Source organism: Coregonus clupeaformis, chromosome 35, assembly GCF_020615455.1.
Source record: "Coregonus clupeaformis isolate EN_2021a chromosome 35, ASM2061545v1, whole genome shotgun sequence".
NCBI classification, from domain to species: domain Eukaryota; kingdom Metazoa; phylum Chordata; class Actinopteri; order Salmoniformes; family Salmonidae; genus Coregonus; species Coregonus clupeaformis.
This window is the reverse complement of record NC_059226.1, coordinates 2,116,110-2,143,274: the sequence shown is the minus strand read 5'-3', so window position 1 is coordinate 2,143,274 and position 27,165 is coordinate 2,116,110. Positions and strand designations below refer to the sequence as shown.

Here is a 27,165-nt window from a genome sequence, read left to right as displayed (position 1 = left end):
TAAAATCGTTTAAATTGTTGCGTTTATATTTTTGTTCAGTATAGATGTTCATTCAACTGGGGAGGGTAGGCGGCCTATATAAAACATCATGAAACTAAAACGGGTTTCGATTTAAATTGTGTTGTGGGCGTATATACAAACGGATTATATTTAAGTGGGTGTGTATGCGCGTCATCGAAAGAGCAAGGGTGGTTTCAGTAGCCTCCACGCGACCCCTGAGCGTTCAGTCTACTACCATTAGTATTATTACAGAGAAATAGACCCTCGTATTATATTAGGATACATTTATCAAATCTCACGCTATTTGTTCAGCAGCTGACCTGACAACAGCCTATGTGTTTGTCAGTGGTGAACACTCGGTTCAGGTCAGGATATTTTATAGTCCCCGAGTTACTCGCCAGCCAAAATGAAATTGGTTCGATCCATTATTGGTGATTTTAATTAGGCAAGCTGTCAAAACCGATGCCTCGTCACCATTCGCTAGGGGGGCCTCAATGCACCAGTCGAATTTGGCAAGCAGCGAGTTGGATCTTAAATCGGCTTAAGTCAACTACTGTAAATCAAATAGGCTGCTGTGATCCAGACAAAACAACAGTGCGTCTGTTTTTAGGATGTTCCACCTCTCACGTTCTGTAGGCTACTCTTTGTGTGCCCAAAATCGCTGAGTTTACACAACGCGCAGTCAGTTCACCTTCATGCATGCGCTTTTCATTACACTGACAGTAAGGGAACAATGCTGGAATACATGGGAGGGAGGGGAATGTAGGAAAAACACAGAACAAAACATAAACGTTTGGCTACAATAGCCTAGGCGACATACCTGCATTGCCGTAAGATTTAGCCAAGAGCCATCCTACACTTGCGCATATTTTTGCCCTGGTACAATCATACAGATCCAAAGGTTTTATGTCCGGGACTACAAAAGTCTTCCTCATCGCGTTGGAGTCCACCATAGCAAGTCCGCAGACAGGCCGTGATAACGGGAGGGGATAGAGACCTAGAAAATAGTTGGTGGCGAAAGAAGAAGCTTCAAATCAAGCCTTCATTCTTTTATTTTTCCTATTCCATAACACTGGGGGCGAGGAACACGGATGCGGGTAAGAGTTCTCAGGAAATATCCAGACACTATGGGCCCCAGCTCAGGATATATCCCGTTTCTCTCCTGATTCCACACCCAAAAAAATGGGCATACGATGAAGGAGCGCGGTCTTAAAACCCTACAGAATCCCCCAACACATCGGGTTATAAAAAAAAATAAAGGCGTATTAATTCCCGTTTCGCCGTCCGCATTGCTAACGTTTGGTTAGCGCTCTACAGTAGGCTACAGAGCCCCGCAGATGACTGATTTCCAGGTGCTCCACAATGGCATCACTTACTCAGCCGACTGGCCAATTGTGTTTGAGGAAGAGTGAAGGGGCGGGATCTCAGTCGTGTGAACGCGACCAGCAGGTTGAGGTATGATGACAGCTCTCAAGACAGGTGCATTAGGTAGGTGGAAATTGCCGTGTTGGGTTGAGCAAATAGCCTACAGGTGGTTTCCATACACTTGTCTCCAAAAAACAAAAAGTAGCCTACCAAATTATAAGCAACTTTTATCAACATAAAAGACATGGACTGCCACAAACCCCCAAATTGTACAAAAATAAACGTGAAATAGGAGACTAGGAGACTTTTTACAGAAAACACAGAATTCTCAGCGGGCACACAGATCTCCCAATCACATCACATGATGGCCTTGAAAGTTCCAAGAGCTCTCTCAGCGTCCCTCAGCAGTAACATTGTGGTTGCAGCGTCCCAAATGGTACCCTATAAGGCTCTGATCAAAAGTAATACCCTATGTAGGGGATAGGGTGTCATTTGGGACGAACCCTGAGAGGATTACCTCTCAACTGTTTTAATCTAATTATGGAAGAGAACGTTAAGGCCTATTTCGTTTCTGTTCCAGGGTTATTCATTTCTCTGAATAACAATACAAACTAATCTATCAGTAAAAAACTGGTTTAAGGGTTAGTTTAGCTGGAAGTGTAAATTATATAACTTCAGGCTACAATACACAATATACTACTCAAGATCCAGTCTAGGATGCCACGCATGTGTGTTCCTAATTCCTATGAATCGTTGAACGCCAGCTAGAGTGAGTGCTAAACAGTTTTCAAAATCGAAACAATAAGCCAGGGAGCATGTATAATGTGGCTCTTGTTGCTTACTACAACTCCCAGCTCCAGTATCAATGAAATATTCCCTGTTCACCCAGCATAACTCCTCCCTCTGTTTTTCTAGGGCAGGAAACTCCCTTTTCTCTTTCTGCAGCAAAGCACTGCTGCACAGACCTGTCAGTCATGGTGTTGGACTTACAGTAAGAGTTATGTCAGCAGTTTACACATCAATTTCATAGAACCACTGTGAACAGATTCATGTCATGCGGGTTGAAATAATCGCAACGCCAAACTTGACATCAAGAAAAAGACATACAACACTGTAGCAAACAGTGATTAACTTTAGAAAGAGTGCCACCGTGTTGCCAATGCTAGTTTTGCTTTAATGCATTACTACATCAAGGAGCATTTGTAGAAGGGGCGGCAGGCAGGTAGCTTAGTGGTTAAGAGCGTTGTGCCAGTAACCGAAAGGTCGCTGGTTCTAATCCCCGAGCCGACTAGGTGAACAATCTGTCGATGTGCCCTTGAGCAAGGCACTTAACCCTAATTGCTCCTGTAAGTCGCTCTGGATAAGAGCGTCTGCTAAATGACTAAAAATGTAAAAATGTAGAAATAAATAACAGGAAGCGCTGCTAGGATACACTACTAGTAGATCTTTGTAGGTCAAAGGCGCTCTTTGGTTAAGGGGTTAATTTTACATAAATAACCAGGAGGACCAAGGCCCTCTTTATTATGATACTGTAGCATGTTCAATAGAACAAAATCTTAACTACCTGACAAAAGTCATCCCAAAACACTTCAGAGATTTTTACGATTTTGTTCTATTGAGCGTGCCATCGTAATTTAAACATTTTATCTTTATGAAGCATGCCTTGGTCCTCATGTTTAGAAGGAAAAGGAGCATTTCAATTGTTTTTAGAATAAGGAGCATTTACATTTTATTCACAAATCTCATTTTTATTCACTGATCTGGTGCAGACTTGACAATCTATGAATGTAGAGCAAGAACCCTTACAGTCGACAAAGTTCACATTCTATTCTCATCATACATTTTACAGGGGTTGAAAAGACTCCATCAGTGGACCAGGGAGCTCATCTGTGATGTCACATCTGTGGGACAGATATCATCCTGTATTCAATCTTCCCCTTCTTTCAGCCCTCCAAAGACAGCAGTGGGGACGCTCTTCTGTTCCAGCTGCACCTCTGTAGAGAGAGACAAACATAATCAAAAACACACATTTACATGAACACCATGGCTGCGTCTCAAATGGCCCCCTATCCACCTTTGACCAGTTCAAAAGTAGTGCACTATATAGGGGATAGGGTGCCATTTTGGACACACCCACCACTCTAAGTAAACAGGTCACAGGCTTGTTGCAGCCATCATGCTGTGCTGCAAGGCATCTCTCGCTCTCTCAAAGTATGTGGACACCGGCTCGTCAAACATCTCATTCCAAAATCGTGGGCATTAATATGGAGTGGGTCCCCCCTCTGCTGCTATAACAGCCTCTACTCTTCTGGGAAGGCTCTCCACTAGATGTTGGAACATTGCTGCGAACACTGATGTTGGGCGATTAGGCTTGGCTCGCAGTCGCTGTTCCAATTCATCCCAAAGGTGTTCGATGGGGTTGAGGTCAGGGCTCTGTGCAGGCCAGTCAAGTGCTTCCACACCGATCTCGACAAACCATTTCTGTATGGACCTTGCTATGTGCACGAGGGCATTGTAATGCTGAAACAGGAAAGGGCCTTCCCCAAACTGTTGACACAACATTGGAAGCACAGAATCGTCTAGAATGTCATTGTATGCTGTAGCGTTAAGATTTCCCTTCACTGGAACCAAGGGGCCTAGCCCGAACCATGAAAAACAGCCCCAGACCATTATTCCTCCTCCACCAACCTTTACAGTTGGCACTATGCATTGGGGCAGGTAGCGTTCTCCTGGCACCCGCCAAACCCAGATTCGTCCGTCGAACTGCCAAATGGTGAAGCGTGATTCATCACTCCAGAGAATGCATTTCCACTGCTCCAGAGTTCAATGGCGGCGAGCTTTACACCACTCCAGCCGACGCTTGGCATTGAAAATGGTGATCATTAAGCTCCCGACAAACAGTTCTTGTGCTGACGTTGCTTCCAGAGGCAGTTTGGAACTCGGTAGTGAGTGTTGCAACTGAGGACAGACACATTTTTAAGCGCTACACGCATCAGCACTTGGCGGTCCCGTTCTGTGTGCTTGTGTGGCCTAGCACTTTGCGGCTGAGCCGTTGTTGCTTCTAGACGATTCCACTTCACAATAACAGCACTTACAATTGAACGGGCAGCTCTAGCTGGGCAGAAATTTGACAAACTGACTTGTTGGAAAGGTGGCATCCTATGACAGTGTCACGTTGAAAGTCAGAGATTTTCAGTAAGGCCATTCTACTGCCAAAGTTTGTCTATGGAGATTGCATGGCTGTATGCTTGATTTTATACACCTGTCAGCAACGGGTGTGGCTGAAATAACCAAATCCACTAATTTGAAGGGGTGTCCACATACCTTTGTGTGTGTGTGTATATATATATACAGTGGGGAGAACAAGTATTTGATACACTGCCGATTTTGCAGATTTTCCTACTTACAAAGCATGTAGAGGTCTGTAATTTTTATCATAGGTACACTTCAACTGTGAGAGACGTAATCTAAAACAAAAATCCAGAAAATCACATTGTATGATTTTTAAGTAATTAATTTGCATTTTATTGCCTGACATAAGTATTTGATCACCTACCAACCAGTAAGAATTCCGGCTCTCACAGACCTGTTAGTTTTTCTTTAAGAAGCCCTCCTGTTCTCCACTCATTACCTGTATTAACTGCACCTGTTTGAACTCGTTACCTGTATAAAAGACACCTGTCCACACACTCAATCAAACAGACTCCAACCTCTCCACAATGGCCAAGACCAGAGAGCTGTGTAAGGACATCAGGGATACAATTGTAGACCTGCACAAGGCTGGGATGGACTACAGGACAATAGGCAAGCAGCTTGGTGAGAAGGCAACAACTGTTGGTGCAATTATTAGAAAATGGAAGAAGTTCAAGATGACGGTCAATCACCCTCGGTCTGGGGCTCCATGCAAGATCTCACCTCGTGGGACATCAATGATCATGAGAAAGGTGAGGGATCAGCCCAGAATTACATGGCAGGACCTGGTCAATGACCTGAAGAGAGCTGGGACCACAGTCTCAAAGAAAACCATTAGTAACACACTACGCCGTCATGGATTAAAATCCAGCAGCGCACGCAAGGTCCCCCTGCTCAAGTCAGCGCATGTCCAGGCCCGTCTGAAGTTTGCCAATGACCATCTGGATGATCCAGAGGAGGAATGGGAGAAGGTCATGTGGTCTGATGAGACAAAAATAGAGCTTTTTGGTCTAAACTCCACTCGCCGTGTTTGGAGGAAGAAGGATGAGTACAACCCCAAGAACACCATCCCAACCGTGAAGCATGGAGGTGGAAACATCATTCTTTGGGGATGCTTTTCTGCAAAGGGGACAGGACGACTGCACCGTATTGAGGGAAGGATGGATGGGTCCATGTATCGCGAGATCTTGGCCAACAACCTCCTTCCCTCAGTAAGAGCATTGAAGATGGGTCGTGGCTGGGTCTTCCAGCATGACAACGACCCGAAACACACAGCCAGGGCAACTAAGGAGTGGCTCCGTAAGAAGCATCTCAAGGTCCTGGAGTGGCCTAGCCAGTCTTCAGACCTGAACCCAATAGAACATCTTTGGAGGGAGCTGAAAGTCCGTATTGCCCAGCGACAGCCCCGAAACCTGAAGGATCTGGAGAAGGTCTGTATGGAGGAGTGGGCCAAAATCCCTGCTGCAGTGTGTGCAAACCTGGTCAAGACCTACGGGAAATTTATGATCTCTGTAATTGCAAACAAAGGTTTCTGTACCAAATATTAAGTTCTGCTTTTCTGATGTATCAAATACTTATGTCATGCAATAAAATGCAAATGAATTACTTAAAAATCATACAATGTGATTTTAAGTATTTTTGTTTTAGATTCCATCTCTCACAGTTGACGTGTACCTATGATAAAAATTACAGACCTCTACATGCTTTGAAAGTAGGAAAACCTGCAAAATCGGAAGTGTATCAAATACTTGTTCTCCCCACTGTATATGTATATACACACACACACTACCAGTCAAAAGTTTGGACACATTCAAGGGTTTGTCTTTATTTTTACAATTTTTCTATATTGTAGAATAATAGTGAAGACATCAAAACTATGAAATAACACATATGGAATCATGTAGTAACCAAAAATCTATTAAAAAATCAAAATATATTTTAACAATTTGAGATTCTTCAAATAGCCACCCTTTGCCTTGATGACAGCTTTGCAAACTTGGCATTCTCTCAACCAGCTTCATGAGGTAAATCACCTGGAATGCATTTCAATTAACAGGTGTGCCTTCTTAAAAGCTAATTTGTGGAATTTCTTTCCTTCTTAATGCATTTGAGCCAATCAGTTGTGTTGTGACAAGGTAGGGGGGGTATACAGAAGATAGCCCTATGGTAAAAGACCAAGTCCATATTATGGCAAGAATAGCTCAAATAAGCAAAGAGAAACAACAGTCCATCATTACTTTAAGACATGAAGGTCAGTCAATATGGAACATTTCAAGAACTTTGAAAGTTTCTTCAAGTGCAGTCGCAAAAACCATCAAGCGCTATGATGAAGCTGGCTCTCATGAGGACCGCCACAGGAATGGAAGACCCAGAGTTACCTCTGCTGCAGAGGATAAGTTCATTAGAGTTACCAGCCTCAGAAATTGCAGCCCAAATAAATGCTTCAGAGTTCAAGTCACAGACACATCTCAACATCAACTGTTCAGAGGGGACTGTGAGAATCAGGCCTTCATGGTCGAATTGCTGCAAAGAAACCACTACTAAAGGACACCAAAAATAAGAAGAGACCTGCTTGGGCCAAGAAACACGAGCAATGGACATTAGACTGGTGGAAATGTATCCTTTGGTCTGGAGTTTTTGGTTCCAACCGCCGTGTCTTTGTGAGACGTGGTGTGGGTGAACGGATTATCTCTGCATGTGTAGTTCCCACCGTAAAGCATGGAGGAGGTGGTGTTATGGTGTGGGGGTGCTTTGCTGGTGACACTGTCTGTGATTTATTTAGAATTCAAGGCACACTTAACCAGCAAGGCTACCACAGCATTCTGCAGCGATACGCCATCCCATCTGGTTTGGGCTTAGTGGGACTATCATTTATTTTTCAACAGGACAATGACCCAACACACCTCCAGGCTGTGTAAGGGCTATTTTACCAAGAAGGAGAGTGATGGAGTTCTGCATCAGATGACCTGGCCTCCACAATCCCCCGACCTCAACCCAATTTAGATGGTTTGGGATGAGTCGGACCGCAGAGTGAAGGAAAAGCAGCCAACAAGTGTTCAGCATATGTGGGAACTCCTTCAAGACTGTTGGAAAAGCATTCCTGGTGAAGCTTGTCGAGAGAATGCCAAGAGTGTGCAAAGCTGTCATCAAAGCAAAGGGTGGCTATTTGAAGAATATAAAATATATTTAACACGTTTTTGGTTACTACATGATTCCATGTGTTATTTCATAGTTTGATGTCTTCACTATTATTCTACAATGTAGAAAATAGTGAAAATAAAGAAAAACCCTTGAATGAGTAGGTGTGTCCAAACTTTTGACTGGTACTGTATAGATATTTATTTTGTATTTATTATTATTAGGATTTTCAAGAAAACAGCTGGAACATATTCAATCAAGTGAAACATTCAAAACATTGCAGATAGAAATGTAATGTATAGAGTTGGCAATGTTTCTATATTCTATGACAGAATAACCTTCTGTATCTACACAGTCCATTTCTATGTGAATCTTCTATAGCGTTGCTCCCCCCCCCCCGGTGGTGTTGTAACTTACCCTCTGGGCCCTGGTCTTCATCATCACCATCACCATCCTCATCATCAATATCAATCTCATCAGGGTTGGCTTGTTTGGCCAGTTCAGCTAGCTCGCTGCGAGACGTGTCACTCCTAAACAAACAGATTCACAATGACACACAGTGGTTAAGACCAGTATTTCTGCATCGTTGTATTTATATTAAATGGCTGGCCACTTCCTGGGCCCGTATCCACAAAGCGTCTCAAAGCAGGAGTGCTGATCTAGGATCTGTCCATATCATCTTATTCATTATGATCTAAAATCCTACATCAGTACTCCTATTCTGAGACGCTTTGTGGATTCGGGCCCTGGTCTGCAGTTGGGTTTTTCAGAGGTCAGTGGAAAGGATGCTAAATGTGTGGGTGGATGGGTGAATGACAGACCTGACGAAGAGGATCTTCTCTTTGAGTTTGGGTTTGTCCTGTTCAGCCTCGGCGGCCAGCTGTTGGGCCTGCTGCTCCAACAGCTTCATATCATCCAGCCCCATCTGGCCCGGGGCAAGGTCTGAGACTGCACACACATAGAAGAACAGTGTTAGATACAGAGGTACACCCTAACCCTGAATTAGCCCTAACCTACCCCCATCTGGATTGTGTTTTTCATGAAAAACATCCACAGCTGTAAGCATGACACTTCAAAATCATGTTCGAATCAACATGGGAGATGAATCAATCTTTTATAGGGAAAAACATATCATGCTTGATAACAAGGTTGTGTGTCATCATTAGAGACCGAAGGTGTGGGAAGGTGTGTGTGTGTGTGTGTTTGTATGCATGCGCCTGTGTACGTTCTTACTGGTGCCGGTGGCGTTGGTAGTGGCCTTCATCATCTGCGAGGACATGAAGTTGACCTGTGTGTTGTACGTGGCCTGGACGCTGCGCTTGATCCTCAGCATCTCACGGATCGTGTCTTCGTTCCCGTGGCGGATCTCAAACTCCTTCCATGTCTGCCAGAACGTGGCCGTCATCTGAAGCAAACACACACACACAGGGAGTAAAACGTTTTATCGCTACTGAACACGAACCTGTGTTTCCACCAAATTGAGGAAAACTAACTGAAACAGGGAAGGACTACGTGGATTGTCCAATAAGAACAGCTCGTTTTCCGTTCAATAACGTTTTCCTACAGTGTGCGTTACAGCTGGGACGATAAACCAGAAATGATCGACACCGACCATTCCAATAACTTATCGCAGGCATTTTGCTTATATCATTAATTACAATAAGTAGCCTGTGAAGTTTGAAATGAAATACGTTTGCTGAGTGATTGTTAATGGGACAATTGATGGCTACAACCATCAAACTAGTGGTAGCACATTAAAATGTTATAAATGTATCGCTCTTATTGTTTATCGCATCAATTCAGGCAATTTTTTGCAATACATTTTTACATTACATTTTAGTCATTTAGCAGACGCTCTTATCCAGAGCGACTTACAGAAGCAATTAGGGTTAAGTGCCTTGCTCAAGGGCACATCGACAGATTTTTCACCTAGTCGGCTCGGGGATTAGAACCAGCGACCTTTCGGGTACTGGCACAACGCTCTTACCCACTAAGCTACCTGCCGCCAATACGGATTTTTGTCCATATTCCCCAGCTCTAGTATGCACTAATGAACAGGACCATGGGTCAGAGTGTGAGGGCTCACCCTGGGGTCACAGATCTGGGAGCAGTAGGAGTAGATGGCTCTGGCCCGGTCGATCTCGCCCAGTTTGCTCTCCATGTCAGCGAAGCGCAGGCACATGTCCCTGGAGTGTTCGTCTGGAAGCACCTGGAAGAAAACATATGATATTATATATTGGAATATATTAGTTGCATAACCATATACACCATCTCAATTAATAAAAATCACATGATTCATTTAAGAGTGTCAAACTCATTTTGACACGGGGGCTGCATTCGTTCTTCAACGAGGTCCGGAGGGCCGCACTGAAAATGTGTTGTATTTCCTCGCCGTTAGAATTAGCAAAGAATTGTCCAATATCCATCTAGCTTTAATTTAGGCGATTATTAGTGAGCTGGAGATGAATGTAGGTCCCTTATAATTTTTACACCGTTTCTATTTGGTTTTAGTCATTTTAAAGTATATTGAGTTTGTTTCCCACCCAGTAAAAAAAATAATAATAATAATTATATATAATATACACTGCTCCAAAAAATTAAGGGAACACTAAAATAACACATCCTAGATCTGAATGAATGAAATAATCTTATTAAATACTTTTTTCTTTACATAGTTGAATGTGCTGACAACAAAATCACACCAAAATTATCAATGGAAATCAAATTTATCAACCCATGGAGGTCTGGATTTGGAGTCACCCTCAAAATTAAAGTGGAAAACCACACTACAGGCTGATCCAACTTTGATGTAATGTCCTTAAAACAAGTCAAAATGAGGCTCAGTAGTGTGTGTGGCCTCCACGTGCCTGTATGACCTCCCTACAACGCCTGGGCATGCTCCTGATGAGGTGGCGGATGGTCTCCTGAGGGATCTCCTTCCAGACCTGGACTAAAGCATCCGCCAACTCCTGGACAGTCTGTGGTGCAACGTGGCGTTGGTGGATGGAGCGAGACATGATGTCCCAGATGTGCTCAATTGGATTCAGGTCTGGGGAACGGGCGGGCCAGTCCATAGCATCAATGCCTTCCTCTTGCAGGAACTGCTGACACACTCCAGCCACATGAGGTCTAGCATTGTCTTGCATTAGGAGGAACCCAGGGCCAACCGCACCAGCATATGGTCTCACAAGTGGTCTGAGGATCTCATCTCGGTACCTAATGGCAGTCAGGCTACCTCTGGCGAGCACATGGAGGGCTGTGCGGCCCCCCAAAGAAATGCCACCCCACACCATATATATATATATATATATATATATATATATATATATATATATATATATATATATATATATATATATATATATATATATATATATATATATATATATATATATAACACACACACACACACACACACACATACACACATATACACACACACATAACTGCCGTTCAAATGTTTGGGGTCACTTAGAAATGTCCTTGTTTTCCATGAAAACATACATTAAATGAGTTAGAATAGGAAATATAGCAAAATGCATAGGAAATGTAGTCATTGACAAGGTTAGGAATAATGATTTAATTGAAATAATAATTGTGTCCTTCAAACTTTGCTTTCGTCAAAGAATCCTCCATTTGCAGCAATTACAGCCTTGCAGACCTTTGGCATTCTAGTTGTCAATTTGTTGAGGTAATCTGAAGAGATTTCACCCCATGCTTCCTGAAGCACCTCCCACAAGTTGGATTGGCTTGATGGGTACTTCTTACGTACCATACGGTCAAGCTGCTCCCACAACAGCTCAATAGGTTTGAGATCCGGTGACTGTGCTGCTCACTCCATTATAGACAGAATACCAGCTGACTGCTTCTTCCCTAAATAGTTCGGAGCTGTGCTTTGGGTCACTGTCCTGTTGTAGGAGGAAATTGGCTCCAATCAAGCGCCGTCCACAGGGTATGGCATGGCATTGCAAAATGGAGTGATATCCTTCCTTCTTCAAGATCACTTTTACCCTGTACAAATGTCCCACTTTACCACCACCAAAGCACCCCCAGACCATCACATTGCCTCCACCATGCTTGACAGATGGCATCAACCACTCCTCCAGCATCTTTTCATTTGGTCTGCGTCTCACAAATGTTCTTCTTTGTGATCCGAACACCTCAAACTTCGATTCGTCTGTCCATAACACTTTTTTTCCAATCTTCCTCTGTCCAGTGTCTGTGTTCTTTTGCCCATCTTAAAAATTTTTTTTTATTGGCCAGTCTGAGATATGGCTTTTTCTTTGCAACTCTGCCTAGAAGGTCAGCATCCCGGAGTCGCATCTTCACTGTTGACGTTGAGACTGGTGTTTTGCGGGTACTATTTAATGAAGCTGGCAGTTGAGGACCTGTGAGGCGTCTGTTTCTCAAACTAGACACTAATGTATTTGTCCTCTTGCTCAGTTGTGCACCGGGGCCTCCCACTCCTCTTTCTATTCTGGTTAGAGCCAGTTTGTGCTGTTCTGTGAAGGGAGTAGTACACAGCGTTGTACGAGATCTTCAGTTTCTTGGCAATTTCTCTCATGGAATAGCCTTCATTTCTCAGAACAAGAATAGACTGACGAGTTTGAGAAGAAAGTTATTTGTTTCTGGCCATTTTGAGCCTGTAAATCGAACCCACAATTGCTGATGCTCCAGATACTCAACTAGTCTCAAGAAGGCCAGTTTTATTGCTTCTTTAATCAGCACAACAGTTTTCAGCTGTGCTAACATAATTGCAAAAGGGCTTTCTAATAATCAATTAGCCTTTTAAAATGATAAACTTGGATTATCAAACACAACGTACCATTGGAACACAGGACTGATGGTTGCTGATAATGGGCCTCTGTACGCCTAGGTAGATATTCAATTACAAATCAGCCGTTTCCAGCTACAATAGCCATTTACAACATTAACAATGTCCACACTGTATTTCTGATCAATTTGATGTTATTTTAATGGATGAAAAAATTACTTTTCTTTTGAAAACAAGGACATTTCCAAGTATATATATATATATATATATATATATATATATATATATATATGCAGTGCCTTCGGAAAGTATTCAAGCCCCTTGACCTTTTCCACATTTTGCTACGTTACTACCTTACCGTTTGCTACCTTATTCTAAAATGGATTAAATGTTTGAAAAATTCTCAGTAATCTACACACAATACCCCATAATGACAAAGCGAAAACCGATTTTTTTAAATGTTTGCTAAATTATTACAAATAAAAACAGAAATACCTTATTTACATAACTATTCAGACCCCTTGCTATGAGACTTGAAATTGAGCTCAGGTGCATCCTGTTTCAATTGATCATCCTTGAGATGTTTCTACAACTTGATTGAGGTCCACCTGTGGTAAATTCAATTGAATGGAAATTATTTGGAAAGGCACACACCTATCTATATAAGGTCCCACAGTTGACAATGCATGTCAGAGCAAAAACCAAGCCATGAGGTCGAAGGAATTATCCGTAGAGTTCCGAGACAGGATTGTGTCGAGGCACAGGTCTGGGGAAGGGTACCAAAACATTTATGTAGCATTGAAGGTCCCCAAGAACACAGTGGACTCCATCATTCTTAAATGGAAGAAGTTTGGAGCCACCAAGGATCTTCCTAGAGCTGGCTGCCAGGCCAAACTGAGCAATCGGGGGAGAAGGGCTTTGGTCAGGGAGGTGATCAAGAACCCGATGGTCACTCTGACAGAGCTCTAGAGTTCCTCTGTGGAGATGGGAGAACTTTCCAGAAGGACAACCATCTCTGCAGCACTCCACCTATCAGGCCATTATGGTAGAGTGACCAGACAGAAGACACTCCACAGTAAAAGGCACATGACAGCCCGCTTGGAGTTTGCCAAAAGGCACCTAAAGACTCTCAGACCATCAGACCAAGATTCTCTGGTCTGATGAAACCAAGATTCAAGTCTTTGGCCTGAATGCCAAGCGTCACATCTGGAGGAAACCTGGCACCTTCCCTACGGTGAAGCATGGTGGTGGCAGCATCATGCTGTGGGAGTGTTTTTCAGTGGCAGGGACTGGGAGACTAGTCAGGATCGAGGGAAAGATGAACGGAGCAAAGTACAGAGAGATCCTTGACTGGGGCGAAGGTTCACCTTCCAACAGGACAACGACCCTAAGCACACAGCCAAGACAACGCAGGAGTTGCTTTGGGACAAGTCTCTGAATGTCCTTGAGTGGCCCAGCCAGAGCCCGAACCCATTAGACCATCTCTTGAAAGACCTGAAAATAGCTGTGCAGCAACGCTCCCCATCCAACCTGACAGAGCTTGAAAGGATCTGCAGAGAAGAATGGGAGAAACTCCCCAAATACAGGTGTGCCAAGCTTGTAGCGTCATACCCAAGAAGACTAGGCTGTAATCGCTGCCAAAGGTGCTTCAACAAAGTGCTGAGTAAAGGGTCTGAATAGTTATGTAAATGTGATTCCGTTTTTTGTCTTCTCTTTTTTTATGTGCAAAGATTGATAAAAACCGGTTTATGCTTTGTCATTATGGGGTATTGTGTGTAGATTGAGGGGAAAAAAACAATTTAATCCATTTAAGAATAAGGCTGTAACGTAACAAAATGTGGAAAAAGTCAAGGGTCTGAATACTTTCCGAAGGCACTGTATATATATATTTTAGTTTTTTTACTCAAACCACCCGCGGTCCGGATTGGACGCCCCTCGCGGGCCCCTGATTTAGACTATTGAGATGCACACATCCACACACAGGTGCATCTCAATATGAGCCTCTTACCTCGATGGCTTTCTGGTAGATAGCTCTGGTGTAGGTGACTCCGTAGATCTCTGCAGCCCTCTTGATGTAGATGTTGAACATGTGATGCCTCTCCGTTTTGTCCACCGCCTGCGTGGCTCTCTCGTACACCGCCATTGCGTGACGCGCCAACCCAAACTCCTCCTCCAGTTTGGCGTACAGCAGGTAGATGGCTGTCAATCACAACAGAAAATAGTTCACGTATCGCTCGTCATTCCTGTAGCTGGGGGGGGGATAGTACCACATCAATAAGAGGCCCTTATTACAAATAGATACCAGCAGCAAACTGATTATAAAAACTAACTGAGGCTGAAAGATCCTTGAACACCCTTTTCATACTATAATGCCAACCTGAACCGTACTGAGCTCGGTCATGGTCTTTTAACATCTGTCCTTCCCAGCACGGTTCCAGCAACTGTGGTGGATGCGTAACCAGGCCAGCACAATACAGTCCAGTTTGGCTTGGTAGTGTGAAAAGGATAGTATCTTCCTTGGTGCTTCTCAGTGGCTACAAAGCAACCATGATGACGATGACTTTATTGTATCCGTCTGAAAATTATTTTTGCATCGTACAGCAAGTCAGCTTAGACAGACATGCAAAACGTAACAAACATGCATAAGAAATACAGACGTCACGTAGACAACAATGTCCCTTACTCTTGGCGAACTTGGCTGGACAGCCGTCCAGCGCCTGCTCAAACAGGTCCCGGGCCCTCTCCAGCTTCGTGCCCCCGTAGCGGTCGATGAACTTGGTAAGGTACGTGTTCCAGATGTCATAGACGTTGGGCCACCTGAAGAGGGCGATGCCACGCTCGTACGCCTGCAGAGAGCGCATGGAGACCGTCAGCAACAGGGATTTACAACTGATCAAAATGCTGTAGTTTTAAGGGTGAAGGCATGGTCAGGGTCGTGTTCAGTAGGGCACTCTGCCCCGAACATGACCCAGTTATAAAGTAACAGCTTGAATGCAGTATGAGTTACTGTTGTTATGCTAGGCTGTGAAATGTTAAGACTGGTCCCAGTTCAGGCATCGTGACAATGACCATAAGAGTTGTCAAGACAGCACAACAGAACTGGGACCAGGCTAGTGAGATGTGTTCAGCAGGGCAGGTGGGTGGTGTCACCTTGAAACTCTCCTCAAAGTAGTTGTGCTCCTCCAGGAACATGGCGTAGTTGATGATTATCTGGGGCGTGGCAATGCGCAGGTCAATGATGCGGTCGTACACCGCCTTGGTGGACTGACGGGGAAAAAACGACCAAGACAAAAGGTAGGGTCGTTAGTTACATCGTATGGTCGTTGTTGTTACATGTTTTGGTTGTTTCGTTGCTTGGTCCCTTAAACTAGGTAATCACGATGCACAAAACGCATTTTCAGTTTCTCCTATTCTAACAAGATTTCATCTGAGAGAAGAAGAGCTCATGGAATACACCAACCATATAAACCTAAACAATGTTAATCAATCCAATCCAGAAACCATGATGAAGGCTGCTTGCTGCCGAAATGTTGGTTGACTATTATTAGGCTGCGTATACACAGTCAGCCCAATTCTAATATTTTGACCAATAAGATCAGATCTTTTGCCAATAATGGGGCAAAAGATCTGATTTGGGCTGCCTGATGTGTTGCATCAAAGCTACCTTCTTTTCCTTTCTAAACCAATGCAACACAACGAAGACAGACACAGTAGAGGGAAACACGAAGAAAGTACCTGGAAGGTTCCCATACTCTCCTCCAGGTCAGCCAACATGGACCAGACCTTCAGAGACTTGTACACTCTGTTCTGCACTGGCTCTGACACGTCAAAGTACTCGGCCTTTTTGGACGGGATGGCAGTTGCTTTCTACACATTTGGAAAGAGAGAAAGTCAAGGGATATTTACACAGACATGCATCCAGTATTTTTTCATCCCCCCGTAACTATTCCCCAGATCGTTGCTGTAAATGAGAATGTGTTTAGTCAACCTAACTGGTAAAATAAAAATACATAAATAATTAGCATCTATAGACAGAATATTTGAAACCCTGAGAAGAGCAGTCTGCATCACAGAATTTGAGATAAGATGAGGGTATTCATTGATTGAAGTTTTAAATAGATACATTAAAAACGCAAGTACAGGTCAGCCGCCCACACAGAAATGTGTAGCAGTTGTAAACGCATTAAAAATCATTCAGGATGACAGAAAAGTAAAATATGTAAGTGTCTTTGGAGTGTGTGGCAGATAGTAAGTCAGTATTTGTTGTGCCCGTGTCTCCTTCTCACCCTCAGTATACGTAGCGCCTGTTCGTAGTTCTCATGGCGTAGCTCCATCTCTCCGTATTCACACCACACGCCAGCCAGGTCGTCAACCTGTTTGTAGTTCACCTTGGTGGCCTTCTCAAAGATGGTCCGCGCCTGATGGTGGGGAAAAGTGGAAAAAGAACATTACAAAAATAAATATCTAACTTAACTTCTTGGGTTCAAGGAGTAAATCTATGTTGTTGTTACACTAAGTAGGGAGAAAACCTGGGCTTGATTGAGCTTGCTTGGCGAGCTTGCAATGGAACCAATGGAATAATCCCAAAAGAGCCAATTCTACCCATCTGGCATTCCAGGCATGCTCAAATGAACAAAGTATTTGAAAGATTTAAAATACGATTTCAACCCACGTGTGATGGGGAAACCTTAGTTTGAAACGTGATGGGGGAACCTTAGTTTGAGACGTGATGGGGGAACCTTAGTTTGAGACGTGATGGGGGAACCTTAGTTTGAGACGTGATGGGGAAACCTTAGTTTGAGACGTGATGGGGAAACCTTAGTTTGAGACGTGATGGGGAAACCTTAGTTTGAGACGTGATGGGGGAAACCTTAGTTTGAGACGTGATGGGGGAACCTTAGTTTGAGACGTGATGGGGGAACCTTAGTTTGAGACGTGATGGGGAAACCTTAGTTTGAGACGTGATGGGGAACCTTAGTTTGAGACGTGATGGGGAACCTTAGTTTGAGACGTGATGGGGGAACCTTAGTTTGAGACGTGATGGGGGAACCTTAGTTTGAGACGTGATGGGGAAACCTTAGTTTGAGCCGTGATGGGGGAACCTTAGTTTGAGCCGTGATGGGGGAACCTTAGTTTGAGACATGATGGGGAACCTTAGTTTGAGACGTGATGGGGGAACCTTAGTTTGAGACTCACGTCGTCTAGCTGCTCGTTCTCCTCGTAGAACTTGGCGAAGGAGACCCAGAGAGAGCTGGGTTTCCCTGTAGCCTTCATAGGGTCCACAGTCTGAACTGCCTCTGTGTAGGTGTTGATGATCTGAAAGAGAGGTTACGACACACATTCTATACACTGTACATGTATGTGAGGAAGAGCATGCAAGGTACCTATTGCCGGCTAGAAAGACTAAGAAACAATGTTAAATGTGAAATCTGTAAACATGTATTAAATCGCTACTCTCTACCAATAATACAGATGTAAACTAGCTCGGTAAAGAAATGTTTTCCCAGGATTCTTTCTCAAACCCTTTCACATTATCATGCCGGCCTGAACCGTACTGCGCTGGCTCGGATATTTTCATTTCACATCACGGTTCCAGCTACAACAGTGGATGCGGAACCAGGCCAGCGCAGTACACCTCGGTTCAGTAGTATAAAATGGGTATTAGAGACAGAGCCAGAAAGATGGCACAGAGTCAGACTTGGGCTAAGAGCTCAGGGCCTGTATCCACAAAGGGTCTCAGAGTAGGAGTGCTGATCTAGGATCTGGTCCCATCTGTTCATATAAATCACATTCAGTATCTAAAAGGTGAAATTGATCCTGGATCAGCACTCCTACTACATGCCCACTTCTGGTGTCTTCTGCTACCTGTCGTGGTTTCCCCTCGTACAGTTTGACCCTCTTATGCCACTCGTGGACGTTGTGGGGGTTCTGTCTCAGCAGCACACTGTTCAGCAGGAGGGGCCTGCGGGCGATCAGCTGCTCAAAGCGGGCCAGACGCAGCTCCAGGTCTATGTCCTCTGAGAGGGAAAACAAGTTGAGCATGACGGCAAAGCATTCACTTACGGCTGTGACACACTGGGTGCATCTCAATACTCTAAAATGGCTTGCTTCCCTAGACTACTTTCCTTCAGTTACATTCATGTTGTGTTATGTTGAAGGAACTAGCGCACAAGCATTTCGCTGCACCTTTTATACCGGCTGTAAACTGTGTATGTGACGAATAACATTTGATTTAATTTGATTTTTTACTCAGTCGCCAGGATTGGGAAAACAGTAACATGGATGCCTAGGCCAGGAATCGATTTCCCTTAATACAGTTATTTGAGATCCGAGCAGGAGACGAGGAGAGTGAAACCTTTAGACTATTGAGATGCACCCACCTTCTTCATCTTTCCCCAGCTCGGAGGTAGTCTCCATCTTGGCAGCGATCATGCTCTCCTCAAACTGGGCGTAGCTGTCGAACACCTGGGTGAAATCTCTCACCGTCACCACCGTCAAGATGGCCTCCTCATACACATCACGAGCCTGGTGGGCCACAACACACAAGCACTCAAATTAGTCTGTGTGTGTGTGCATCCCAAAAACGCTGAATATATTTGGTAACACTTTACTTGAACTACATAACGACGTCGTAAAGTTTCATAACATGCATGATAGCTAGTCAAAACTTGTCAAATATATATTATGACAACGTTATGGTGGTGAGTTACCCTATAATCCTCCATCACTTCTAATGACCCTAATGCATGACGACAAAGTCAAAAGTGGACTATAAAGACCACATTGTCTATAGGGCTCTGGTCAAAAGTAGTGCACTACAAAGAGAATAGGGTGCCATTTGGGACGCATCAATCCAGACCAGTACCTTTTCAAAATGTCCACTGCGGATGTAGTAGTCAGCCAGGGAGCACCAGAGTTTGCCCAGCTGGTCTGTGAAGCGAGTGAGGCCTCCACGGATGATGGCCCCAACATTCAGAGAGTTCACCTTGTCTGGGTTCTGAGAGATCAGGTCACACAGCTCGTGCCATAGCTGTTAGATATTAACCATACAACATGGGGATAACGTTAGATATCAACCACATGGGGATAACGTTAGATATCAACCACACAACAACATGGGGATAACGTTAGATATCAACCACACTACAACATGGGGATAACGTTAGATATCAACCACACAACAACATGGGGATAACGTTAGATATCAACCACACAACAACATGGGGATAACGTTAGATATCAACCACACAACAACATGGGGATAACGTTAGATATCAACCACACAACAACATGGGGATAACGTTAGATATCAACCACACAACAACATGGGGATAACGTTAGATATCAACCACACAACAACATGGGGATAAGGAGGATGAGCCAGACGTGGTCTTACCTGGTAGTTAGACTTGCCCTCCTTGGACACAAAACTCTCATCGTTGACAACGGCTGCCAGACGCACTGCAGCTTCATCCAGCTTACCGCAGGAATGCAGGTAATCTATGTACTCCTCTGCATTCTCTGGGGACAGCTGCAGAGAAAGAGGGGGAGAGAGTCAAAACCAGGGGGCTGTTCCAGAAATAACGTCATCATTTTGAGAAATATAGACTTTTGGCACTGTAAAATGTACTTGACAACCAATATATAAATGTAGCTTTCTTAATCAACCATGTATGTAATAATTCTGGAATACCACACTGCTGCTTGTGTAGAAGACTAGAAAACGTATTAAGCAGAGAGAAAATGTATTGAACGCATGTATATTGTACTGTCCGTGTCCTTCAAATAATTACAAGGACTAAATACATCTCTAGGGTTATCAGGGTAATGTATACAGGTCATTCTAATATGAACCCTAGAGGTCAGAGGTCTCTTGACCCACATTTTCCAAAAATGTTTAAGATTTCTAATGATATATGATTTGTAGATAGCACACACAAAGCTACCATTGCTGCACAATATCCCACATTATGCAAATCTAAGGACACTGCCAGTAAGTAAGCTTTGTCCAAGCCAGAACAGCCCACTCTAGGTACAAAATCACTGAGACATTGTGGCCCCAGATGGTACCGACAGATCAAATGTGGGGGTCTGACTTATGGACTATACGGTTGAATAAATAACTATAAAACCAACAATACAAGGACTAACTTCCAGTGAACTGGATCGTGTCAAACCTGGCTGTATAAAAATAAGCGGAGAAAACTCTGGAATCAAAACAGGTTAGGCCTACTCAGAACCAATCCAGGTTACTCAGAGAGGTATCAGAACCCAGGTGAAGAATGAAGAATAGTGCATTTCTGCTGGTGTCCCTGTGCGGCTGTCTGTCTGTGGCACAGCAGGACACCCCCATGACTGAACATGAGGTGGCATGTGCTACAGAACTACAGAACTCCTGCTACATGTCGACCCTGATTACAGAATTCGGAGTCGTGGAGGAGAAACTGCAAACCACTGTGGAAAAACTGCAAACCACGGTGGAAAAACTGCAAACCACGGTGGAAAAACTAGGAGCCATGGAAACCAAGCTAAAAGTCAGTGTGAGCCAGCTTGAGGAACGGAGAAATAAAGAGAAGATAAAGGTGCTCTTCTCCACTGTCCTGGGAGAGACTGGAAAAATAGGGCCCTTCAGCCAAGAAACTCCCCTGACCTACAGCAAGGTCATCACTAACATTGGCAGAGCCTATGGAGTGTTTACAGCCCCTGTAAGAAGGGTCTACTACTTCAGCTTCTTCTTTCATGCTGGAGGATCTGAAGCCTCCCACACATCCCTATTCAAGAATGGAGAGTGTATGGCTATCACATCTGATCACAAGTCTAGTACTGATACAGCAGATAACAGGGGTAATGCAGTCAGTCTACAGCTGGAGGTGGGAGATCAGGTCTACATACGCCTAAGGGCCAATGCACACGTGTGAGCGGCATATAGCCTACTTTCACAGCAGTATCCAGTTTCACACATTTATTGGTAGCACTGTCATCTAATTCAGGCCTACCTTCTATGTTAAGTGATATCTTGTAGGATTCTGATGGGATGTGTTGTTGTTATAATCTCATACCAAAGACATTCTTATCACCATTGTTGAAAATAAATAAAGTGTTAATTAATCTGAATTCTGATTTGTTTCAATTATTTTTTAATCCTGTGACCATCTTCCTTAAAGAGAGGCTTCAGTGGCTTCAGCTTTGGAAGTAGCTCAATCACAGAGGAGCAAATCTTCTCAAAATGTCCCCTTACCTTGAGGTACCTGCGATAGACACGGATGGCGGTCTCAGGCAGGGGCAGGTTCCGGGCAAAGCGGAGGTACAGGGGCCAGATGCGAGGGTGCTGAGTGACGGGCAGGGCTCGGAGTGCTCGGTCAAACGTGCGTCTGCTCCTGGTGATCTTACATTGAGACACCAGGAACTGGCAGTAGTCCAGCCATATCCTCGGCATCTAGGACAGCCAGGGGAAGAACAAGTTATGTGGGATACTGTTCCTACAATCTCAGACCACAAAATCTACTTCCAAGTGAAAATACTCTCACACATAAATGCACTCTGTGATAGTCTGTCTCTTAACAGTGGTACCCAGTGCCAATGATATTCCCCAGAGTTTGTGGGAGTATTTTATCTTAATAGGGGATGGACGGGCAACAGGAAATGTAGGTTAATAAGTATTAGCCTACCTTGTGCATGAAAACCAGTGCTCTTTCATGGCAGTTGTTGATCTCCTCATAGGCTGGCTCCGTGATGCACTTCCCTTTGACCTGTTTCCGTCTCTCTCTCAGATAGTTGTACCATAACTTGTAACTGCAAGGTCACGTATGAACAATCCGTGAACACACAGTCATGACATTTAGCATTGCCTAAAACCCTAGCCCAGACACTGGTATGCTATTCAATAACAACCAGTCTACGGTTTTCAAATAAGCCTAGATTATGGGCCGGTATCCCAGAGACTGATTGACAAAGGTTTTTAGTCCAGGACTAGGTTTAAGATTTGTCTAAACATCAGACTGTTACCATGGTTGCTCCATGGATATCAGTCTGAAAGAAGTTCCTGTAAAAAAGACGTAATAGTCTCTACAAGCCAGAATGTTGAATACAATGATATTTAAAGATACTTTACTGGTCGTCCATGCTGTTGGTTAGTTTGGCGGTAGGAAGTGGAGATCGGGTAACCACAGGAAAGTGTTGTTTACCTGACTTTTTGCGGCGCCGGTAGGTTTTGGTGCTTGTATATTCCATCTCGACGCATTTCACAACTCACAATATGTCAACAATAACCGAATGTAACCGAATGTTGTCGACCAAAGCGCATTCCCTCGCAATCAGCTGGAAGCGCTTTTGAAATTTGCCAGCTGTTTGCGTGGGACGTTTGGTCTGTGCGTCGGTTAAACTCGGCCATTGTTGATATATTGTGTAAGTATTGTGCAAATTGTGTCAGCATTGAAAATACAAACCGACATACAGACCAGCATACTGAAAGTCGGGTTAATAACAGTCCTCTGTGGATATTTTGTCTCAGATTACCTTCTACACTAGGACAAAATCAGCAGACAATAGGTAAAGTACGTTCAAATGAAGTTTATTCAACAGTCTGACTTGTGATGGGACTGTTCACAAAAAGTGAGCCTACATGTTAGAGACTAGAGAGAAGTCTTCCACCGGCCCTATATGTGCAACAGTAACTGTCTGTGAACACGTCTGGGACACTACAGTATTTTCCATGAACCTTTAGCAGTGTTTTCCTATCCTGGCCCTGGGGACCCAGGGGGGTGTATTTTTGGGCAAAAACAAAACTATGCACGGCACCCCTTTGGTTCCCCAGGACCATGATTGGGAAACACTGCATCTAGCTAGATGTAGAAACGTTGCTTCTACCTGCCAGGTAGCTCTTTCAGAGCTCGTTCATAGATCATGTTGAGGATGGACTTGGCGCCGTTCTGTTTGAATTCGATGTAGCGCATCCAGCACTTGACCGAGTACGGATTCCTGATGATCTCCTCCTCATAAGGCAGGTCATCTTCCTCCTGAAAAAGCCCACCACCAACACAGCAAAACGGTCAACAGGAGGCCTAACAGTAGCCTCCTCTCCTTCGAACAACCTTACACACTTTTCTCTCCTTCGAAAAACGTTACACTATTCTCAGAACTAGTGCAACATTGTTCGAAGGATAGAAAGGGCTACGAGAGGCTGTAAATTCACAAACAGTAGCCTGTACAGTATCTCAAGGAACGATCATCTAGATATGTTGTCAGATAGATATGGATTGTCGGGATTCAAATCGACACAGCCGAGGAGGCCGCGGAAATATTACAACATGCTGAGAACAATTCTACAACAAAATATCAATATTCATGAAATAACTTACAAACAGGACGTCCGGTTTCCCATTTAGAGACGGCATTTTTGTTTTAAAGACCAAAACAACGCAGTGTCAAAGGTTCCCACAAATGTATGTATCGTTACTAAACTTCCTGACTCCTCCAACGTGTTCAGAACGTAGAATACACTACATCCCGCCCCTTGTGGAAATATCATTGGGTAGTACAACCGTCACTTAACAGATCATTAGTCATCGAAGACAACACTTTATGTTCCAGCCCAGCAGGTGGCGACAGTGCAAAATGTGATAGGCTCGTGCATGGCCAAAACTAAGGTGAAAGGTTACCAAAACGCCGACAAACACCAGCCAGCCAGCCAGCCAGCCAGCCAGCCAGCCAGCCAGCCAGCCAGCCAGCCAGCCAGCCAGCCAGCCAGCCAGCCAGCCAGCCAGCCAGCCAGCCAGCCAGCCAGCCAGCCAGCCAGCCAGCCAGCCAGCCAGCCAGCCTCGTAGGTTACTTGGATTCTCTAAAATAGCTAAAATACAGTTGTTGAGAGTGTTTCTCAACCAGCGTTTAACAGCAGCTGCAGAGGAGATATTTGGGGCTGTTGCGAAAACGATAGCAGAGTACCAGGAAGAAGTTTATCGTTCAAAAGAGGAGAACGGCCGTCTACAGAGGCAGCTTGGTATCGTTCTCAAACCACCAGAGATACAATTACATAGGACAGGTTTGTCACTAGCTATTACCATTGACCTGTTTACGTTAATATTATGCGACATTGGCAATCTTATTTTATTAAATTTGAGCACGTAACACATCATGTCTTGCTGAAAGACATATTTTGTATTATGTTTCATTCATATAAATGTAATTATTTTCTCATCATGTCAGCTTTGATATTTTGGTTTAATCGTTTCTCCTTCTCTCCAGACCTCCATCAGCTCTCTCTCACTGTCTTCGAAGAGGAGGTTCCCCCTGAGCAGCAACACTGTGAGCAGGAGTGGAGCCCCAGTCTGGGGCAAGAAGACCCAGAGCCCAAATAGATTAAAGAGCAACAACAGGAGCAACACAGGACCAGTCAGGAGGAAGAGTTTCATAATGACTTCTTCATAATTAGGTCAAATGACTGTGTGAAAAGTGACTACGATCAGGAAGAGGACTCATGTCAGCCCTCACATCTTTACCAAACCCAAAGTGAGGAATATGAACAGGGAGCCTCTCTACCTAGCACCTAATTGGAACAGATCAAAGCTGAACCTGATGTAGAGGGCTACATAGTATTAGAACTAAGGAGTGACTCTCAGCCCCTCTCTGCAGTAAATCCAGACTGTTCTCCAACCCCAAGTGAATACAGGGAAGGTGTCAATGAAGAGGAAAAATAACCTTGGATTAGGTTTAAAGCACTCAAATCAAAGAAAGCACAGAAAATAACAAGCCAAAGCTCCGGTATCTGGAAAAAAGGAAGGAAATCCACAGTCATCCCATCTGAACCCACACAGTCAAAGCCTTACTACTCCCTGTTGGTGTGGTGTGTGTGGAAATAAATGTTACTCTGTGAGTTTTTAAATAAAACATACACAAGAACACACAGAGGATATAGACCTAGATTGCCTTTGCGGTGTCTGTGGAAAACACTTTGAGTCCAAAGAAATTCTGATAGACCATCTCCAAACTCACATGAAAAATATTTTTTGTCACTTATGTGGTCAATGTTTCAACTGGACTAGTAATCTGAAAAGACATATGATGATTCACACAGGGGAAAGACCCCATCGGTGCAGTGACTGTGGCAAAGGCTCCAGGTCGAGTGATTGTCTGACAAAGCATATGAGGATTCACACAGGGGACAAACTATTTACTTGCCCTGTTTGCCACCGTGGTTTTAACAGACGAGATAACCTGAAAGTGCATATGAGAGTTCACACATGGGAGAGACCGTATATGTGTTCTGAATGCTACAAATGTTTTGCCACGTTAACTTCCCTGAATAAGCACCAGACAATGCACAATGAGGAACGACCATATGTGTGCACTGATTGCGGTATGCGCTTCAAAGCGCTTGAATCCCAAAGAAGGCACATGAAGAGTGTTCACAACAAGAAGGAGAATACAACATGACAGTGCCTTGTATGGGTTACGGTAACAGATAGTAGATGGAGGCACATTCTAACCAAATTGTAACTGCCATTGGACAGGAGAACAGCCCTTCAGGACAGATGCATTGCATTATGGAATAAGCGCAGTAGTTACCGTTACTTGTTAGTTACCATTAGCCGTTAGTTCGTTTACCAACCGCAAATAGCAGACATCAGAGGTAATTTATGTGCCTGTGTTTTATAAAGCAGCAGATTCTGTAACTTGTTGACAGCCGAGCTTACTAAATCCACCGTGGGACGCATTTAATTGACTGGCAGACTGGATCCGGCCTAACCCAAATCCAGGCCTGTGCAAACCCGACCACAGAACTGATCTGTATAGATTAGATCTAATGTTGACCTGTTATGATTGGAATGAAAATAATCTTCTCAACAATAAAGTTTGCATTTTTGTTCTCAATCTCAACTAGTCGTTCATTTGTGTGCTATTCTGCTTTTCTCCATTCCCATTGGTGATTGAGAGACTTCCATGGTATGTTTGGCCTTTGACTGTGATGCTGCAGACTGAACCTACGCTACTATCTGCAAGGTTCTGAACATTTTACATGACTGAATACATTCTAGGCCATTCTTCAAAAAGGACTCGGCATGAATTCAAAATTCATCAACGAGAAGCAATATAATTTCAACCAATCATGTATTTTTTATTGGATAGCTATTAACAAGAATTACACTGACAACTTCGTGCTGTTCAAAACAAGAAGTTTCACATAATGCTGCATTCTCACCTGCAGCTCAGTATAAAATACATAAATTGGCTGAAAAATATGACTATACAGTATATCACATATTACATACAACATTTGCAAGAGATTTGAGATTCTGATACGGTGGTGCTGTTCCAGGTATTCCGTTTTATCAATGGGGATGCACATCTCGGAAGATAAAAACACATAGGAACACTTCACCAGGCTTTATGAGATCTGATCATCTGTGCAACATGACTGCAATAAACACGACCTGGAACGGACCCATTTTCCACACTAACTTCACCTCCCTGAGCATGACAAAGTTGTCAGGAATTGCTTGGCTCATTTCACTTTCACACAAAGACAAACAGAAACAACAATAAACAGACAATGATAAATAAACAACAAAAAACAATGAACAAAGATTGTATTTATATCAACCCCTGCAAAAACAACTTGCAATCTGTCATCTCTGTACTGCAGCTCAACCTATTGCATCTCCAGATATTCCACATTTTTGATCGCCAACTATCTTTTCCTG

At 43.8% G+C, this 27,165-nt stretch overlaps 2 protein-coding genes and 1 long non-coding RNA gene across 6 annotated transcripts in view; 1 reads left to right on the top strand and 2 right to left on the bottom strand.

Moving 5' to 3' along the window:
* The window catches only part of LOC121550394 (calmodulin-regulated spectrin-associated protein 3-like), a 48,843-nt gene extending 47,483 nt beyond the window's left edge, over positions 1-1,360 (bottom strand). For all 3 annotated transcript variants that reach the window (XM_041862623.2, XM_045210744.1, XM_045210743.1), the window contains exon 1: positions 821-1,360. In XM_041862623.2, coding sequence (XP_041718557.2) covers positions 821-953 — 133 coding nt within the window. In that variant the 5' untranslated portion in view covers positions 954-1,360. The remainder of the gene's footprint in view (positions 1-820) is intronic.
* A 1,732-nt stretch (positions 1,361-3,092) lies between these two features.
* LOC121550486 (pre-mRNA-splicing factor SYF1-like) lies at positions 3,093-23,968 on the bottom strand. 2 transcript variants are annotated; one of them, XM_041862754.2, is made up of 19 exons: positions 23,827-23,968; positions 23,336-23,484; positions 22,138-22,261; positions 21,708-21,905; positions 19,866-20,000; positions 19,335-19,499; positions 18,850-18,994; positions 18,335-18,486; positions 17,666-17,785; positions 16,756-16,887; positions 16,205-16,336; positions 15,620-15,733; positions 15,153-15,315; positions 14,478-14,668; positions 9,782-9,904; positions 8,935-9,100; positions 8,517-8,643; positions 8,113-8,225; positions 3,093-3,359 (listed from the first exon to the last, which is right to left on the bottom strand). In XM_041862754.2, the coding sequence occupies exons 1-19, from the start codon at positions 23,860-23,862 to the stop codon at positions 3,292-3,294; spliced, it is 2,553 nt and encodes an 850-aa protein (XP_041718688.1). In that variant the 5' UTR covers positions 23,863-23,968; the 3' UTR covers positions 3,093-3,291. The 2 variants fall into 2 exon arrangements, with proteins under 2 accessions (XP_041718688.1, XP_041718687.1); XM_041862753.2 differs by having other exon boundaries at positions 8,929-9,100; positions 23,827-23,967.
* Positions 23,969-24,260: 292 nt separating this feature from the next.
* LOC121550809 lies at positions 24,261-26,335 on the top strand. The gene is made up of 2 exons (XR_005996986.2): positions 24,261-24,506; positions 24,710-26,335. It is a non-coding gene; the product is annotated as an uncharacterized LOC121550809 (long non-coding RNA).
* The last annotated feature ends 830 nt before the right edge of the window (positions 26,336-27,165 follow it).